The sequence below is a fragment of the Protopterus annectens genome, chromosome 2.part1 (assembly GCF_019279795.1).
Source record: "Protopterus annectens isolate FY-2018-M chromosome 2.part1, PAN1.0, whole genome shotgun sequence".
NCBI lineage: Eukaryota > Metazoa > Chordata > Ceratodontiformes > Protopteridae > Protopterus > Protopterus annectens.
The window spans coordinates 780,913,298-780,932,305 of NC_056729.1; the positions used below are offsets into that span (position 1 = coordinate 780,913,298).

The 19,008-nt window shown below is 41.3% G+C and overlaps 1 protein-coding gene across 4 annotated transcripts in view; it reads left to right on the forward strand.

The window, feature by feature from the left end:
• The window catches only part of CRACD (capping protein inhibiting regulator of actin dynamics), a 1,952,305-nt gene that overhangs the window by 1,450,249 nt on the left and 483,048 nt on the right, over positions 1-19,008 (forward strand). For all 4 annotated transcript variants that reach the window (XM_044062482.1, XM_044062485.1, XM_044062486.1 and 1 more), the window contains one exon: positions 17,935-18,103. In XM_044062482.1, the coding sequence (XP_043918417.1) occupies positions 17,935-18,103 (169 nt within the window). The remainder of the gene's footprint in view (positions 1-17,934; positions 18,104-19,008) is intronic.

Below are 19,008 nucleotides of genomic sequence, written 5' to 3' on the forward strand. Positions count from 1 at the left end.
ATTCCTGTCTAGAGTAATCTCAGTACTTGTATGCATGTGTAGAACTGATGTGGGGATTCTGTATTATTAGAAGGGGTGTAGAGGAGACTGAAGTCTGTGTGCAAAATGTTTTTAGCAATACACTAAGGTTCAGGATTTACTGATTTCTTAGTAAATCACTGTTTATTTTATTTTTATTTTGTAATTATGTAACTCTTAACTACAGTTCTTTCCATTACAATAGATAGCTTGTATAAATACAGTTGTCCCTCCACATTCGGGGGGATTAGGGTTGTAGGACTCCTGCAAAAAGTTGAAGAACCACAGATATCTCTAGGCCCTCCAAACCTTAACCATATTTAACACACAAAAAGTAAAACAATACACTGTACTGCAGTAGTTTGTTTGTGTCTTTCGGCTTTTCCCAGTTAGGGGTCACCACAGCAAAACTCCGGTCCGCTAATGATTGGTAGTGGATTTTTACGTACCGGGTTACCAGCCCTGACGCACAACCTTCAACGAAGGCACGCCCCATTCATGCATGCCTCCACACAGAAGACGCTCTAGCTGAGAATCGAATGGGACAACGTCTTGCTATGAGGCGACAATGCTACGTTTCATAAATTTAAAATTACACACATGCAGTGATTGAAAAAGATAGAGAGAGAGAGAGAGGGGCAATACAGTAAATGTACAGTAAGTGATGCAGTACATGTACAGTATTTAGACAGCAGTAAAATTATTAGTTTATAAAACAGGACACAGTACACACAAAGACACAAACATTCAACCAATATTTATTTTAACTGTATGGCATTATTGTCATTTATTTCAGCATTGGAAGTGGATCGTCAGGTTCTTCATCAGTGTCAACTTCTATATGTTCCATATGTGGAGGGGGAGAAGGGGTGCCTCATGGGTGGCAAAGGTGGAAGGGAAGACAGGGATACTTGGTCTTAGCTTCTTGAAATACATTGTGATTTCAGCTTGGCTTTTTTGCCTCTTCATTTCTTTATAAATTTTGGTGTACATAGACAGTGCCTTTTCTACCTTTTACTTCGATTTCAAGGAATGTATCATAGATGAGTCAATGTCATAAAAAATAGTCCATTGCAGCTCTGAATTTGCACAGACCCTCTGCAATATTGCCCAACATAAACTTATTTTCTTGTACTTCTTCTTCTTCTTCTAGTATTGCCTCTGGTTTGGGTACAGTCCACTCCATTAGGTCATCCTCTGTTAACTCATCAGTGCTGATGTCGATTAACTCTTGAATTTCCCCAAGATCCATAGTCTTAAACCCTTCCCTGCCTGCCTTCTTTGCCAACTCCATAATGACTCTCATAATCTCTTTGATTGGCTCTGTAGCATAGCCAGTGAACTCCTTCACACATTCTGGCTAAAGATTCTTCCAGCACAAATTTATTATCTGCAGCTTCATAGCTTTCATGGCTCTTTCAATGACATTTATGGCATTGGCGGTAGTGTTCTCCTCCCACGTTTTCATTATGTTTTCTACGTTAGGGTCTTCTTTCATAGACTGCACAATCCTCTCCATCACGTAATCTGTGTAATGTGCCTTAAACGTCCTTATTACCCCCCTGATCAAGAGGCTGAATGACAGACATTGTGTTGGGGGGCGTGTAGATGACTTCAAAGCCTTCAGTGTTGAACTCATGGGGTTCTGGATGTCCAGGGGCATTGTCCAATACTAACAGGACCTTAAAAGACATTCCCATACTGTGAATGTATTTCCTTCTACAGAAAACACCGATGAAACCAGTCCTGGAAAAGTGTTCTTGTTGTCCAAGCCTTCTTATTATGCATCCATAAAACTGGCAGCTGGAACATATCCTTCCCTTTCAAGGTTTGGGGGTAAGCAGCTTTACTAATTAGAGTTGGGTTTATCATATGCCTGGCTGCATTTGCACAAAACATCATGGTTAGCCTGTCCCTTCCTGCCTTAATGCCTGGGGCTTTCTGCTTTTCTTTGCTAATGAATGTCCTCTGTGGCATTTTCTTCCACAACAGAGCAGTTTCATTAGCATGGAATACATGCTCTGGTTCATATCCCTTCTCTTCAATAAGTTCCCTTTAGATGGGTAAAGACTCACTAGCTGCCTCTTGGAAGGCAGAGGGCCCTGTTCTGTACATTTTACATTACAGAGGCCAAACCTTTTCCTAAAATTATCAAACCAGTCTTTGCTAGCATGAAATTCTGCAGAGCTAGATTGTTTGCCTTCCCTTTCCTTTATAGAAACATATAAGGACTTTGCCTTTCCTCTTATCATATTTGAATCTATGGGAATGCCCTTTTTATAGCAGTCTTGCACCCACATAAAAGTAGCACTTTCTACACTGGAGATACATGGATCTCGCACCTGATATGGAGTCTTCATGACCACTGGTGTAGCTGTAGCAATGGCTCAGGAGTTTTCCTTTCTTTTTTCTTGATATACCTTATGGTTGACTCATTAATGCTGTAATGGTCAACCACAGCAGCTGGCTTTGCTGTACAAAGCATGTCTAATAATTTGACCTTTTCTTGTAAGGTTTTCAATTTGTTTTGCCTTTTGGGAGCACTTTCAGAAACATCAGAAGCACCATGCTTTGGACCCATGATTGTGTTGATATTTTATTGTACTTTAAAGATGCAAAAAGCTACCAGAATACACTGCACACTGAGACATAAAACATATGATAGAGTCTGGCTAGTACCAAGACAAAGAGCTTGGTGTCCCCAAACAGACTGAGTAGTCCGCAGTCCTCTAGCACACTGAAACATTTTATAAAATGTAACTTTTTATAATAAATTTGTGCATATATTTGTGGTGGTAAATGATAACATAGATAAGTAATACATATATTTTATGCATTTATGACTTACTAAGCTTTTTTTAGTTTTCTTTACGTTTTCTAGTCTATGCACATCATCTGCAATTTTCCACAGTAGGTGCAAAACTCAAAAAAATTCCCATATAATTGTTGATGGCAAACTTTCAAATAATCAAATCCATGAAAGTTGAAGTTCGACTATAGGTCCGACTATATAATCTGAATATTATATTTCCCCTTGAGGCCTGGGTCATGGTTGAAAATGGTCTGTGCTTCACCCCATTTCCATAGTTAGTAAACAGTAAAGGACATGGCTCTGGACCTTGTGCAGAATGCATTAGTACACATGTATTCACAGCACTGTAGTGGTAAGTGGAGATTACACAACTCATTAGAATGGATGTCAGTGGCTTACGCTTAAATTGGGGGGTTAATCAGTCATGGTACCATGTAGAATGTTATATTCTGGTTACATTTCTGCACTGTTTGCTGTAAAATCCCCTTGCATAAGACTCTTCAGCTGAAGAACAGGAATAGATAGGAAAGAAAAGTTTGGTGAGTGAAACAAAATAAGATAGAGTTGCTACATAGTCCTGTAAAAGAAAAAAAAAAGATGTGGTGGTGTTTGATAACGATGAATTCCTGTGCAAAAGTGAAAGAAACTGACAGTGCAGGAACAATGAAAAAGTCAAAGGAGTAATTGATTACTAGCTGAAAAGTGACAAACTAAACTGTTATAATTTCAGCTTTTAGGTTCATAGGATCATAGGATCATATGAAGTTACTAGGCTAATGGCCAAGGCCCTTACAAGCCTAGCCAAGTTCTGCCCTTGTTTCCAAAATCAGCACCTATTGCCCCTGTCCAAGAGAGACAAGATGAAACCCCTGGGGTGAATTTACGGTTACCCATCCAGTAGTCCAGATTGTGCTTGAAGAGGGCCTAAAAGGTGCTCTGCTTGGCATGAATTGGTAGTCTGTGCCACAGGTGTGGTAACCTCTGAGAGAAAAATCTGTCCCTCCAGCAGGTTTTATTAATGTCACATATCAAGTTAAGGTCTTTAGGATGAGTAACACTTGAGCCATTTGACTTACAGATATGCAGCATTTCCAATAAAGCAGAGTCAGAGATTGCCTTATACACAAAGTAAAGCTTGCCTCTGAGTAGTCTGTATGAAGTGGAGTAAAGTGGCAATGACTTCAGCCCATCCACATAGGACATATGCTGAATACTTTGAATTCTCCTTGTGAAGAACTCTTGTGGTCTCTCCAATTGCAGCAGGTACCTGGAAAGGTACATACCAAAAGGGGTGCCGTATTCAATTATTGGACTGATGAGGGAAAAGCACAGAGAGGTTATAACTTCTTTTTTTCTGAAGGCAATGCCCTTACTTATAAGATGAGCAGTATAGAATGTTTTTTTTTGCCACTGTGGGGCATGGTAATCAAAGGTAAGGTTGCTGTCAACCTGTGTGCCCAGGTCTCTCACCACTGAGTGCATGCTTAGGGTGTTTCTGTTGATGTGGTAGTTATCAGGAACATCACTCTTACGGAAAGGGATGATAATACATTTTTTTGCATTGAGTTTAAGGCTATGACTTTGGCACCAATTATTTCTTTGTGCAAGACCCTCTTGTAGGATGTTGACATTAAGAAAAGAAAGAAAGCAGCAACCAACACCAAGAACAAATATATAATAACTCATAAAAATGATAAAACATGCCAGCAAAATTCAACAAGATGAGCACTTTTGGGCTGTGCCCTTCATCAGATAAAAAACACCATCAAAATACTTATTTGAAATGAATGACTACCAATCAGGACTTAATACTGAACCCGCCATTTTTTGAGGGCAGGTTTTAAAGGAACAGTCTCATTGAGTCTGGGGTATCTGTGTGCTGCCAATTCCACTATCCATTTACTATGTCACCTCCCCTGTATCCTTTTCTCATATAGCCATGAATTTAAAGTGATGTCCCTCATTACCAGAAATATGCCTAAGCAAGGCATTGTGTTCATTTTGTGTCCTTATAGCCAATAAGTGGTTTAAGATCCTAGTCTTAAACATACAATTCATCTTCCCACATAATAGCATGTGCATACTTGACATGTGGCAAGATAGACCACATTTATAGTTCTACAACTGGCTTTAGCTCCAAAATGATACATCCTGCCAGTGACTGGATGTGTAAAGCTAATATCTTTACTTATACTACTACAAGCTTTACAAGTCCCACAAGATCTAGTTCCTATCCTGGCCACTGCCTGTTGGGATTCTATTATTCCCTTCATGGCTCAATATATCCTTCAAATTTTTGTTCCTCCTGAAACCAAATTTGGGCTGGTCTCCCACCACCTTCCTGAGTTTCTCATCTGTCAGCAGTATTTTCCAGTTACGCCTGACAATGTCACAAACCCCATGAATATTATTACTCTATGTCAACATGAGTCTTAATGTGTCATTGTTGTCCGATCTACTGATATCACCTACTTCATTGTCTCTAATCTGCTTTAGCCATGGTTGTAATTTACCCCCCCAGATTCTCTCTGACACCGTGTGATGTTCCTTATTTTCCTGCTGTTATATCCTCTGTCCTCAAAATGTCCTACACTTTCAACACCTCTTCCTCATAGTCATTGTCCTCACTGCATAACCTGGAGATTCTCCCCTTTTGCCCTGTGACGATGTTATCGAAATGAACCTTGGATGCATACTATCTTGTGCCAGAATGCTGTTTTTCCAGCATTCTTCCTATAGAGTGTAGTCTTAAACCCTGATTCATTCTGCATAAGTCTCACACCTAAAAAATCTATCAAGGTTTCTGAAAAATTAACAGAAAACCTAAGGAAGGTGGTAGTCGATTCCAAATAAGTTACGAACCTCATTAATTCACTTGTTTCCCCTCCCCATACAGGAAAATATCATCCACAAAGCACCTATATAGGCATAACTTGTCTCTCCATGCATTTTGTACTCCCAAAACATATTGCCTCTCCCAAAATGACAGCACCACATTTACATATGTATTCACACAGGAGGTGCCCATGGCTACCTCCTGTACTTGCCATTACAAATTTCCTACACATGCAAAAACATTATATTCTAATACTATAGCCAATAACCTCTTTATCACTTTCAACTTTGTCCCTTCTGCTAGATGTAATTCACTTAGGAGACTTATTACAGCCTGCACTCCATAGCCATTGCTAATTATTGTAAATGGGTTATTGACATTGTGTTACCATGATGTACTTCTTCCTTCTGTCTGTTGTTATGTGTTCTTTTAGAGGGGTCAGGAAATGCCCTGTGTCCTTTAGCACCTCCTCTAGTGATGCCAACTAGGGTCTCATGGTACATTCCAACCATATAGAAATGTTTTCTGTGGCCCACCCCCTCCCCGAGACTATAGGTCTGAGGGGGGGTTGTGCAGATCCTTATGCACCTTGGGCAGGGCTTTGAACACTGGGGTTATGGGATTCTCTTCCCAGAGAAAATCCAGCAGCTCCTTATCTATTAAACCTATTATTTCCATCTGCTTCAGTTGATCCTTGATGTCTCTAACAAAGTAGTTCAAACCAATAGGGGATATATGAACAAAAGTGGATGTATCAGACAGTAGTCCCAATAACTTGTCATGACACTCTTTCTTACTCATGATTACCACTGCCCCCCATCTGCCTGTTTAATTACTGTATCTGGATTATGCTGTAGATCTTTCATTGCCCTTCTCTGTCCTGTGGTCAAATTATAGGTTCATAGGTTCATAGGTAGGTACTAGGCTATCGGCCCAAGGGCCTACATAAGCCTAGCCAACAAGGTTCCCTGGCTTACGCCACACAAGAAAGTTATTTTCCTGTGCCACTGTTGAGCAGAGACACAGAAGTGATCCCCGGGGTGTATTTCCTATTTCCCATCCACTCATCAAGATTTTTCTTGAAGAGTGCTAATGAAGGACTTTGCTTGATATAGATGGGTAGCCTGTTCCAGAGTATGGGAAGTCTGTGGGACAGGAATCTATCCCTCTAGCATGTCCTGTTTATTGTGGTGACAAGGTTTAGGTCACTAGAGTGTGTAGCTCAGAGGGATTGGGCTTTCTTTAGGTGTAGCATGTTCAACAGCTCTGGGTTTGACATAGCTTTATATGTTAGGCAGAGATCACCTCGGAGTAGGCGATATGCTACGGAGTAAAGCTGGAGTTTTTTGAGACGGTCAGTGTAGGGCATTTGTTTGAGGCCAGTAATCCTCTTTGTGAGGTACTTCTGTGGCCTTTCCAGCTGCTGCAGATGTCTTGTGAGGTACATTCCAAAAGAGGCATTGTGCTCTATAATGGGTCTAATGAGTGTCGAGTAGAGGGGAACAATGACCTCTTTTTTCCTGGATGAGAACCCTTTTATGATGAGGTGTGCCACGTAGAAGGACTTCTGGACTACTGTGGCGATGTGACTATCAAAGGAGAGACTACTGTCCACCTGGGTCCCAAGGTCTCTTATCACACATTCGGTGTTAAGTAGATTGCTGCCTATGTGGTAGTTCATGGGAACAGAGTTTTTACCAAAGGGGATGACACTGCACTTTTTGTCATTGAGCTTGAGGCCATGGCTCTGACACCAGGCATTTGTCTCAGCGAGGCCCTTCTGTAGGATCTCCACATCATTTGGGGACTTGACTATGGCTCCTAGTTTGCAGTCATCTGCAAACTTCATTAGCCAGAGGCCTTCTGTGTTAGCCTGTACTTCAGAGAAGTAGACACCAAACAGGAGAGGTCCCAGGACTGAACCCTGTAATACTCCACTTGTCACTGGTCTGAGGTCAGATTTGGAGTCTGCAACCTTTACAGTGTGGGTTCTGTCAGTGAGCCAGTTGGCAATCCACCTTGTGACGTAGGGATTTATACCTAGTTTAGTGAGTTTAGCTATAATTCCAGAATGGGGGATGGTGTCAAAAGAAACTCCTATTATTGGCACTCTGTAGATGTGACTGTATTTCCTGCTCACATACCTTAATAAAAGTCTGCTTGGTGGAACTGAATACTGGGACAAAAACACTTGTTTGCTTCAGCCTAGAAACCCGTGATTTGTTGCCATTACCAAACATCTCCCTTAACATAATATTTCTGCCGAACATCAAGATATCCATAATGACATCACTAAAATTACTTTCTTGACCAGGTATAAAAGTTAATCCCTTGATTAATACATATAATTCATTCTCTGAAAGAGCATACTGAGATAAATTAAAAACAATGCCATCACCAGTCAATGTGATATCCTCCTTCTCTTCATTTCTCTGTTGTCGCTGTTCAAGCATTTCCACTCACCTTTCTTTTTTACCAGAGCTGGTAACTGGACAAAAAAATGCCCATTACCTTTATCAATGTGAAGAGCCTTTGGGCTAGCCCCCATGTCCATAGCAGTATTGCTAGCAATGTCATTAGAGCGTGAACCTGTTGACACAGGTTCTGAAACATCCGCTGTGATCACACCCTCACCCAAAGTCCCCTGGGTCTCTTTGACCACATCCATTCTTTGCTACACTTCCATTCTGTTCCTTTGAGCGTTATCATCATCCTTCTTTGAGCCATGCTCAACAGGCTCTGCTGCTCACTTCGTTGATCGGCCCGCCACTGACCCCTTATGCCCTCTCTCATTGGTCTGCTCTTTAAACACATTATGGTTGTTCCGCCCAATCCTCCGTGGGTACACGGTCTCCCCTGTTGCTCCTGAAATAGCAGTAGTTTGTCTATTAACATTAGAGTTTTCTCTAGGCCAGACAAAAATCTGGCCAGTCATGAAGTCACTATAGTCCTGCTGCAGTTTTTTTATCTTTACCTGCTGCAGCTTCTGATCAGTAGTGGAAAAGGTACAGTAAGTAGCATCCAAACGATCAACATACCTTTCCTCTGTAAACTCCGCCTTCAATCTCCATTGCAACATTTCAACTTCTTGACCCAATTGCTTCTGCTCTGGAGCAAAATACTCCAGTAAAAGGCACATATGTGAAAATCCTGTATTGATGTTGATTTGTTGTCATTTTGCAAGGAGCTCTGGATAATGCTCCCCTTGTGTCGGCATACAGAAGACCCTCATGCCTCTCGGTACAACCCCAAACTGTAAACATGCTTCGCAATTATTACACTGCCACTGCAGGCATTTCAGTTTGTTCACTTTGTTGATAAATTCATTCATAAGATCCTTGAACACAGGATTAATTTCTGTGTTCAGATAACCCAATGGCCACTGTTCCGCTCTTACATGCAAGTCAAGGTTTAGTAACGGATTACTCAAGGAAACCAAGTTCTTTTTTAACTTATCCACCCACATGGTTGGAAACAGCTTAGATGTATTGTCAAGCTCCTTCTCAATGTTCTCAATAGTGTGTGAGGTTGCTAAAACACCATTCAAAGTCCAAGAACAAATTATAGTAAACCTCACTGAAGGTGCAGCTGCTCAGCACAAATCCACGTCAAGAAAAGAAAGAAAGCAGCAACCAACACTAAGAGCAAATATTTAATAGCTGATAAAAACGATAAAACATGCCAGCAAAATTCAACAAGATGAGCGCTTTCGGGCTGTGCCCTTCATCAGATAAAAAACACCACCAAAACACTTATTTTAAATGAATGACAACCAATAAGGACTTAATACTGAACCCATCGTTTTTTGAGGGCAGGTTTTAAAGGAACAGTCTCATTGAGTCCGGGGTATCTGTATGCTGTCAATTCCACTATCCATTTGGCTTCCTCTAATTCTATATTATTTACTATGTCACTTCTCCTGTATCCTTTTCTCATATTCTGTATAGCCATGAATTTAAAGTGATGTCCCTAATTACCAGAAATATGCCTAAACAAGGCATTGTGTTAATTTTGTGTCCTTATTGCCGATAAGTAGTTTAAGATCCTAGTTTTAAACATACAATTCATCTTCCTACATAATAGCATATGCATGCATGACATGTGGCAAGATAGACCACATTTATAGTTCTACAATTGGCTTTAGCTCCAAAATGATACACCCTGCCAGTGACTGGATGTGGAAAGCCAGTATCTTTACTTATACCACTGCAAGCTTTACAAGTCCCACAAGATCTAGTTCCTATCCTGGCCACTGCCTGTTGGGATTCTCTTATTCCTTCATGGCTCAATATGTCTTTCAAATTTTTGTTCCTCCTGAAACTAAATTTGGGCTGGTCTCCCACCACCTTCCTGAGTTTCTCATCTGTCAGCAGTATTTTCCAATTACACCTGACAATGTCACAAACCCCATGAATATTAGTACTGTATGTCAAGATAAGTATTAATGTGCCGTTGTTGTCCGATCTACTGATATCACCTACTTCATTGACTCTATTCTGCTTTAGCCATGATTGTAATTTACCCCCCCAGATGCTCTCTGATGCCGTGTGATATTCCTTATTTTCCTGCTATTATATCGTCTGTCCACGAAATGTCCAACTATTTTCAACACCTCTTCCTCATAGTTATTATCCTCACTGCATAACCTGGAGATTCTCCCCATTTGCCCTGTGACGATGTTATCAAAAGTGAACCTTGGATGTATAATACCTTGTGTCAGAATGCTGTTTTTCCAGCATTTTTTCCTATAGAGTGTAGTCTTAAACCCTGATTCATCCTGCATAAGTCTCACATCTAAAAAATCTATCATGGTTTCTGAAAAATTAACAGAAAACCTAAGGAAGGTGGTAGTCAATTCCAAATAAGTTACAAACTTCATTAATTCACTTGCTTCCCCTCCCCACAACAGGAAAATATCATCCACAAAGCACCTATATAGGCATACATTGTCTCTCCATGCATTTTGTACCCCCAAAACATATTGCCTCTCCCAAAATGACAGCACCAAATTTGCATATGTATTTGCACAGGGGGTGCCCATGGCTACCCCCTGTACTTGCCTATACAAATTTTCTACACATGCAAAAGCATTATATTCTAATACTATAGCCAATAACCTCTTTATTACTTCCAGCTTCGTCCCTTCTGCTAGATGTAATTCACTCAGGAGACTTATTACAGCCTGCACTCCATAGCCATTGCTAATCATTGTAAATAGGTTATTGACATCGTGCTTCCATGATGTACTTCTTCCCTCTGTCTGTTGTTATGTGTTCTTTTAGAGAGGTCAGGAAATGCCCTGTGTCCTTTAGCACCTCCTCTATTGAGATAAACTAGTGTCTCATGGTACATTCCAACCATATAGAAATGTTTTCTGTGGCCCACCACCTCCCCAAGACTATAGGTCTGAGGTGGGGTTGTGCAGATCCTTATGCACCTTGGGCAGGGCTTTGAACACTGGGGTTATGGGATTCTCTACCCAGAGAAAATCCAGCAGCTCCTTATCTATTAAACCTATTATTTCCATCTGCTTCTTTGATCCCTGATCTCTCTAAAAAGTTGTTCAAACCAATAGGGGATATATGAACAAAAGTGGATGTATCTGACAGTAGTCCCAATAACTTGTCATGATACTCTTTCTTAGTCCTGACTACCACTGCCCCCCCCCGTCCGCCTGTTTAATTACTATATGTGGATTATGCTGTAAAGAGATCTGCACAACCCCCCTCTCAGACTTATAGTCTTGGGGAGGGGGTAGGCCACAGAAAACATTTCTATATGGTTGGAATGTACCATAAGATCCTGGTTGACATCAATACAGGAGGTACTAAAGGACACAGGGTATTTCCTGACCTGTCTAAAAGAACACATAACAACAGACAGAAGGAAGTAGTACATCATGGTAACACAATGTCAATAACCTATTTACAATAATTAACAATGGCACCAGATCCAAGATGTTGGCACCCCTAGTTGGGGTGTCCAGCAGCTGGTCTAGGGCATTGGAGTTAATGAACTCGAGGAACCTTTGGGCAAGTGAGTTTGAGCACAGGTAATTTACCTAGTCAATGGATGGGTAATTAAAATCACCCAGAACCATGGTGTTTGGATATATCTTAATGGATTCCAGCAGATCCAAGTAAGCAGAGTGGGTGTCATGATTCATGGAGGGGGTCCTGTAGCTGGCATTGACTTCAATAGGTGCCCTATTAACAGTTAGTTTCACCTGAATTGTCTCCAGGGAATCATACTCAATCTGGAGGTGTATTCATCTTTATAAATATTGATACATCACCTCCTTTAATTTTCACACCTTCCATTCGTGGTCTGAATGTGTGGTAGGAGTTGTAGCCCGGTATAGCTGGGATGCTCCCAACTGCCTTGAACCAGGTCTCTGTGACAGCACAGATGTCAGTGTCTTCCAATGTGAGGACTGCTTCCAGTGAGTGCAGTTTCATGCTAAAACTCCTAGCATTTAGCAGCATAACCTTGAGGTTGTTTTTTTGATTAAATGTTTACATCTGGAATTTTGTCCTTGTGACATTGCCTAAAAAGGTACTATGAGAGTGGCAAGAGCCTTTGCCAGTAGCCAAAATCCCAGGGGTGACAGATGAAGACCATCTCTGGCAAAGCATCTAGGCATATTGATCATTTTATCCCAGGCTGACAGAAACTGGATCCCCCTTAGAATGACACCAGAAACTAAGCCACATTCACACACACACACACACATATATATATATATATATATATATATATATATATATATATATATATATATATACAGTATATACTAAACTAATGACAACAAGGGCTTTTCTAAGCCTAGCCATGCATCCCAAATGTATCGAACAAGTTTGGTGCCCTAGCATACCACTCAACCTCTTTGTGCAAGAAATCTGAATAAAGCCTGACATAATGGGGGGACAAAGGCCCAAAAGTAGGGAAACATTTTAAATATTGCCCTTGTAAACGTAGAAAGTTACTATAATAACAGGATTGTGTTAGCTTGCATTTTTTCTGAAAGATATGAAGTCTGAAACTCAAATGCATATCATTATTTAGTTACTTTAAACCTTAGATCATTCCAGTGATTTATCAAAAAAACGCAATTTCTATGAGAGATAGACCAAAAATATGAGGCAAAAATGTGGACATTCTGTGAAAATATGTACAGTTAAGAGGTATGTGTCCTAGATGTTATTTTTAGGGGTATGTGTAAGCTAGGGTACATTTAAAGGTTGCCTCTATCCATAAGGTTCATAGGTTCATAGGTTGGTACTAGGCTATCGGCCCTAAGGCCTATGCAAGCCTAGCCATAACAATTCCCTGGAAATTTTTTCCCACAATATTTACTTCTCTGGGCCCCTATCTAGCAGGGCGACTGACATGATCCCTGGGGTGAATTTCCTATCTCCCATCCAATCATCAAGGTTCCTTTTGAAGAGGGCCAATAAGGTGCTCTGCTTGACATGTATGGGCAGTCTATTCCAGAGTATGGGGAATCTCTGGGTCAGGAACCTATCCCTCCAGCATGTTTTGTTCATTGTGATGATAAGGTTTAGATCCCTGGAGTGTGTGGCTCTGAGAGATTGAGATTTCTTTAAGTGGAGCATGTCCAACAGCTCAGGGTTTGACATGGCCTTGTATGTTAAGCAGAGATCGCCTCTGAGTAGATGATATGCCACAGATTATAGCTGGAGTTTTTTTAGACGGTCAGCATATGGCATCTGCTTTAGGCCTGTGATTCTTTTAGTGAGGTATTTCTGTGGCCTTTCCAGCTGTTGCAGATGTCTTGTGAGGTACATACCAAATGGGGCATTATACTCTATAATGGGTCTAATGAGGGATGAGTACAGTGGGACAATGACCTCCTTTTTTCTGGATGAAAAGCCCTTAGTGATGAGGTGTGTCACATAGAAGGATTTCCTGACTGTTGTGGTGATGTGGTTATCGAAAGTGAGACCACTGTCCACTTGTGTCCCTAAGTCTCTCATCACACTTTCGATGTTTAGTGTCCTGCCACCTATGTGGTAGTTCATGGGTACATGTTTTTTTACAAAGGGGATGACTATACATTTCTTGGCATTAAGCTTGAGCCCATGGCTCTCGCACCAGGCATCTGTTTCTGTAAGGCCCTTTTGTAGACTATCCACATCATTTGGGGATTCAATAATGGCTCCCAGTTAGCAGTCATCTGCAAACTTTGTTAGCCAGAGTCCCTTAGTGTTGGCCTGTACTTCAGAGAAGTAGATGCCAAACAAGAGTGGTCCCAGGACTGAACCCTGAGGTACTCCACTGGTCACTTGTCTGGAGCTGGATTTGGAGTCGGCTACTTTTACAGTCTGGGTTCTGTCAGTAAGCCAGTTGGCAACCCATTGAGTGACGTAGGGATTTATGCCCAGCTTAGTAAGTTTATCTATGATTCCAGAGTGGGGGGTGGTGTCGAAGGCCTTGGTGAGATCCAGATAGGCTGTGTGGACCTCCTTACCCTTGTCCACAGCTCTGGAGACCGATTTGAAGAAGTCAATCAGATTCAGGAGACAAGATTGGCCCTTTACAAACCCAAACTGGGTGGGGTCCAGTGTCTGGAGGTTGCCAATGTCTTTGTTTATAAGTTCCATGATAATGCATTCCATGCCCTTGCAGATCAGGCTTGTCAGACTGATGGGACGGTAGATCCTGGGATCCAAGGTGGATCCTCCCTTGTGGAGTGGGATAGCTGTAGCTGTGCACCACTCAGTGGGCACGAAGCCTGAGGTGAGGCTATGAATAAACATGACACTTAGGTGGGGTGCCAGTTCATTTTATAGTTCATGTAGTATACAGCCTGGGATGTCATCTGGTCCCATGGATGCTGTATTCTTAGCTTTGGAGAGTGCTGCTTCTACCTGTGTGGATGTGATTATCGGAATTTGGCAATCTTTTGGTATTGAGATGGGCCCTTTAGGGGGTGAGAGGGGAGTGAAGTTGGCACTAAATCGATCTGCCAGGATATTGGCAATATCCTTGGGATCAGTATATTTAATGCCATTCTGTTGTAGCTCAGAGCAGATCTGAGCATTGCCATTTGATTCTTGACATAACTATAGAATGCCTTGTGGTTGTCTTTGGAATCTTTGGCAATTTTATTTTTGTAACTAGCTTTTGAGGATTTTATAAGGGATCTCAGCTTCTTACTGAGGCTGGTGAGGGAGTTTTTTGCATCCTGGGATTTTCCTCTTTTCTGCAACAGTTTCTTCCTTCTGTTGTATAGTTTGTTTATAGCAGGGGACCACCAGATTGGCTTCCTTTTTTGGAGAAGAGCATCTTGGTTCTATTTGGGATGGCACGATTCATGCACGAGTGGATGTGCTCATACAGTGCCTTAGTGTAGGATTTTGCAGTCGAACTTCCAGATCCCGTCTGCATGAGTGTTGTGAAGTTTGTCACTTCTGACTTCAGTAGCATAAAGTTGGCTTTGGAGAAGTTTTTTTAAGGAGGTTTCCTTACTGGGGGGTGGGGGTGGATGTCAAAGTTGATTTGCTTATGGTCAGACCTGACCAATGAGGGGGTGACCACTGGTGTGGAGCATCTATCTCCCATGTTGTTAATGACCAGGTCTAGGATATTGGAGCACCTGGTGGGACAATGGATTAGTTGATCCAGGGCATTGGAATTTATGAATTCCAAGAACCGTTGGGAAAAGGAGTTGGTACCCAAGTAGTTTTCCCAATTAATGGCAGGGTAGTTGAAATCACCTAGTATTATGGTGTTTGGTTGTATCTTAATATTTTCCACTATGTTTAGGAAGGTGTAGTGAGAATCTTGGGGTATGGTGGGGGATCTGTAGCAAGCTACAATTTGGATTGCAGTCTTACCTAGTGTTAGTTACACCTGGAGAATTTCAGATGCATTGTGTTGGGCAACTAGCCTGGAGGTGTGAATATCCTTGGTGAATATGGACACTCCTCCACCTTTAGTGTTTCGGTCTTGGTTTGTAGCCAAAAAGTGTGGTAAGAATTGTAGCCTGGTATTGCAGGGGTGCTCTCTGGTCTCAGTCACTGCACAGATATCTATGTTCTCCATTTTTAGGAGTGCCTCGAGAGAGTGCATTTTGAGGTTTAGACTTCTAGCATTGAGTAGCATTACCTTCCGATTTTGCATGCTTGTATCTGTTACGGTGGTGGTTTTATCCTTTGAACCTTGCCTTAAAAAGGCACTATAGGGGTGGCAAGAGCTTTAGCCAGTAACCTGAATCCCAGGGGTGACAGGTGCAGACCATCTCTGGCAAAGCATCATGGTTTGTCGATCATGTCTTCCCAGCAGACAATTACTGGATCCCCTTTGAATGACACCAGAAGCTTAGCCAATTGTTGAAGTCAATCATTTTGTCCTTATACTGTGGTATCATTCTGGGCGAAGGCAGGATGCTACTCAGGGCTAGGGTCATACCTGCCTGGGTCACATGATCCAAGAGCTCTTCCATGTCTCTTTTCATGTAGCCCAGGGAGGTACGTCTCAAGTCATTTACTCCAGCATGGACAATGACAGAGTCGTATTTGTACTTGTTGTGGAGTAACTTGAGTGCATGCATTATGTGGTGGATCCTGGCACCTGACAGGCAGCTGACTGTAATTTTCTCCTTGTCCAGCCTGGTGGGTGGGACAGAGATGTATGTGACAGACCAGGGATGAATTGTTGATTTCCCATCCACTTGTCCAGGTTATGCTTGAAAAGGGTCAGGGAAGAATTCTGCTTCACATGGATGGGTGGCCTTTTCCAGAGAAGGGGTATTCTCTGAGATACATACATGTTCCTCCAACTTGCCCTATTTATATTGCAAGCAAGGTTAAAGTCCCTGGATTGGGTAGGGCTTATGCTGTTTGTTTTGCGAATATGTAAGAGGTCCATCAGAGTGGCATCCTGGGATGCCTTGTATACCAGACATAAACCACCCTTCAACAGTCTGCAAGATTCAGAGTGTAAAGATAGGGCTTTGAGGTTATTTGCACAGGACATGTTGTTAATGCCATGTATTCTTTTTGTGAGGAACCTCTGTGGACATTACAGCTCTTACACATGCTTGGTCACTGTACTCATTGATGGGTCTGATGAGGACTGAGTACAATGGAATGATGACTTCCTTGGACCTAAATGCCATACCCTTGCTTATAAGTCAAACAACAAAGAAAGATTTCCTTACTGCCTTAGACACATGTTGCTTGAGAGCCAGGATAAGGCTACATGCGTCCCAAATCCCTAACCACTGGGTCTACTCTTAGGTGTGTTATTTTTGAGGTAGTTTCCTGGGGTAGTTAACTTTCCAAAGGGTATTACTATACATTTCTTGGCATTGAGTTTTAAACCATATCTGTGGCATCTTATTTGTCTGTATTAGCCCTTCCTAGAGGATATTAGTGTCTTGTTGGGAATCTATGACTACTTCCAATTTGCAAACATCTGCAAACTTGGTCAGCCACAGACTCGTGACATTGACCTTGACTTCTGAGAAGTAGATTCCAAAAAGGAGAGGACCCAGCACTGAATCCTCTTTGTGGTGGTGATCTCTCCTTTGTTAATGTTCTGGATCCTATCTGAGTGCAAACTAGCAATCAATGTCGCATAGGGAATGGGATTTAAGTCTAATTCTATCAGTTTGTTTAGCCTTGTGAGGTCAAGGTAGGCAGTGTACATCATTTTGCCCTTTTCCATTGCCTTAGTGACCGTTTTGAAGAGGTCCACCAGACTGACCAGGCATGATCTTCCCTTGACAAAACTGATTAAGTAAATCATTTAAAAGCTATCAAAACAGTTTACTTTGGTGAAGTCTTGTGTACCATGACTTCTTTAGGCTTGTTTACCAAGTGTTTATTGTAATGATTTTGTTGAAATGTACAGTGCTGCATATATGGAATAAATAGACAATGAACAGACTTAATGCAGTGCTAGCACTGAATGTAGAACTCAGTACTTTGTTCTGTTAGATTTCTGTTACCACTGTACCTGCTGCATATCTGTCACTCCTTACTCATGAGTTGTGCAGTTTGCTTAGTAAGAAACATTGTCCTTTGACCCTGTTATTTCTATGTTGAGGGTAACTACTTTGAGAATCATTCATATATATGTATACAGAGAGAGAGAGACATACACACACACACGCGCACACACACACACACACACACACACACACACACACACACACACACACAGCCAGGTTAACTAGTGTGTATCATGTCATAAAATGCCTAACAGAAGCTTTCATCAGGTGTTCCTGTTATAAATGCAGACAAGAAGAGGCCGGGCAAATTCCAACCCTTCAAGAAGTTGTTTGGGAAAAAGAAACACAAAGACCATTCCTTGATAATTGAGGAAGTGCAGCAAAAACTGAGTCAGTCGACAGAAGATGTTTTCAGCAGTGTTCTGTCTGAAGATGAAGAAACTAACAATGATCTGAGGTAAGCATTTTTAAATCATTCTCCTAAACTGCCAAGATGGAAGGGATAGAAGCTTCTTAGTATTTTCCTATGTCTGTAAAGTTATCTGTTAAACTATGCCACCAAGTGGCACACAGTATACGACAAAATAAATGATTTTATACAACTGTAAATGACTCATTGTAATGTTCACATGACTTGCTTTCATATAGTATTTTGGCCCAGAAGAGGACAGTGACTGGGCTTATGTGCCAGAATACATTCATACAAAGACTAATAAACAAAAATTAAGTAATATCAGTGAAAACGTCTGACTGGGAAGGCATGATGTTAAACTGGTCATGGGGATGTATGACTCAGCCTTTTGTATGTGTTGATTCAGCATATTTACTGATGACACTGGGGTGTGGATTAATTGTAACAGCTGCACTAAACAGTAATATACCTGAGGATGATGGATCAGAGAACAATAAAATAATTATGTGGAGAGATTTAAGAGTATAAAACTACAGTTTAACATTATTAGCATTATTGCATTTTTGCCTAAACAGACAGAATTAGAAATGTGAATAATGTTGATAAAGAGTTTTTAGAATTGGCATGAAGAGAACACAGTTACCACCCAAATGTAGAAGGTGAGAGCAAGGTAGGTACCAGGATAGGAGTAACCTGAAATTGGCAGTAGAAAGGGAATGCTGTCACTGTACCCTTCCCTTTTGCTTTATCATATTCATTTCTTCATAAGTTCAGGTGCTGATAACAACAGATGATAGCTAATAAAGGAGATTGTTTTTAAAAGTATAACACAATGTGATTGGGAGAAATTGTTACAGGACTTCCCAAAATGAAGAAGGGAAAGCCAGCTAAAAAGTACACCAAAGTAGGCAAGAGGAAAGACTATAGGCAGCAGAGGGAATCCAAGTGCC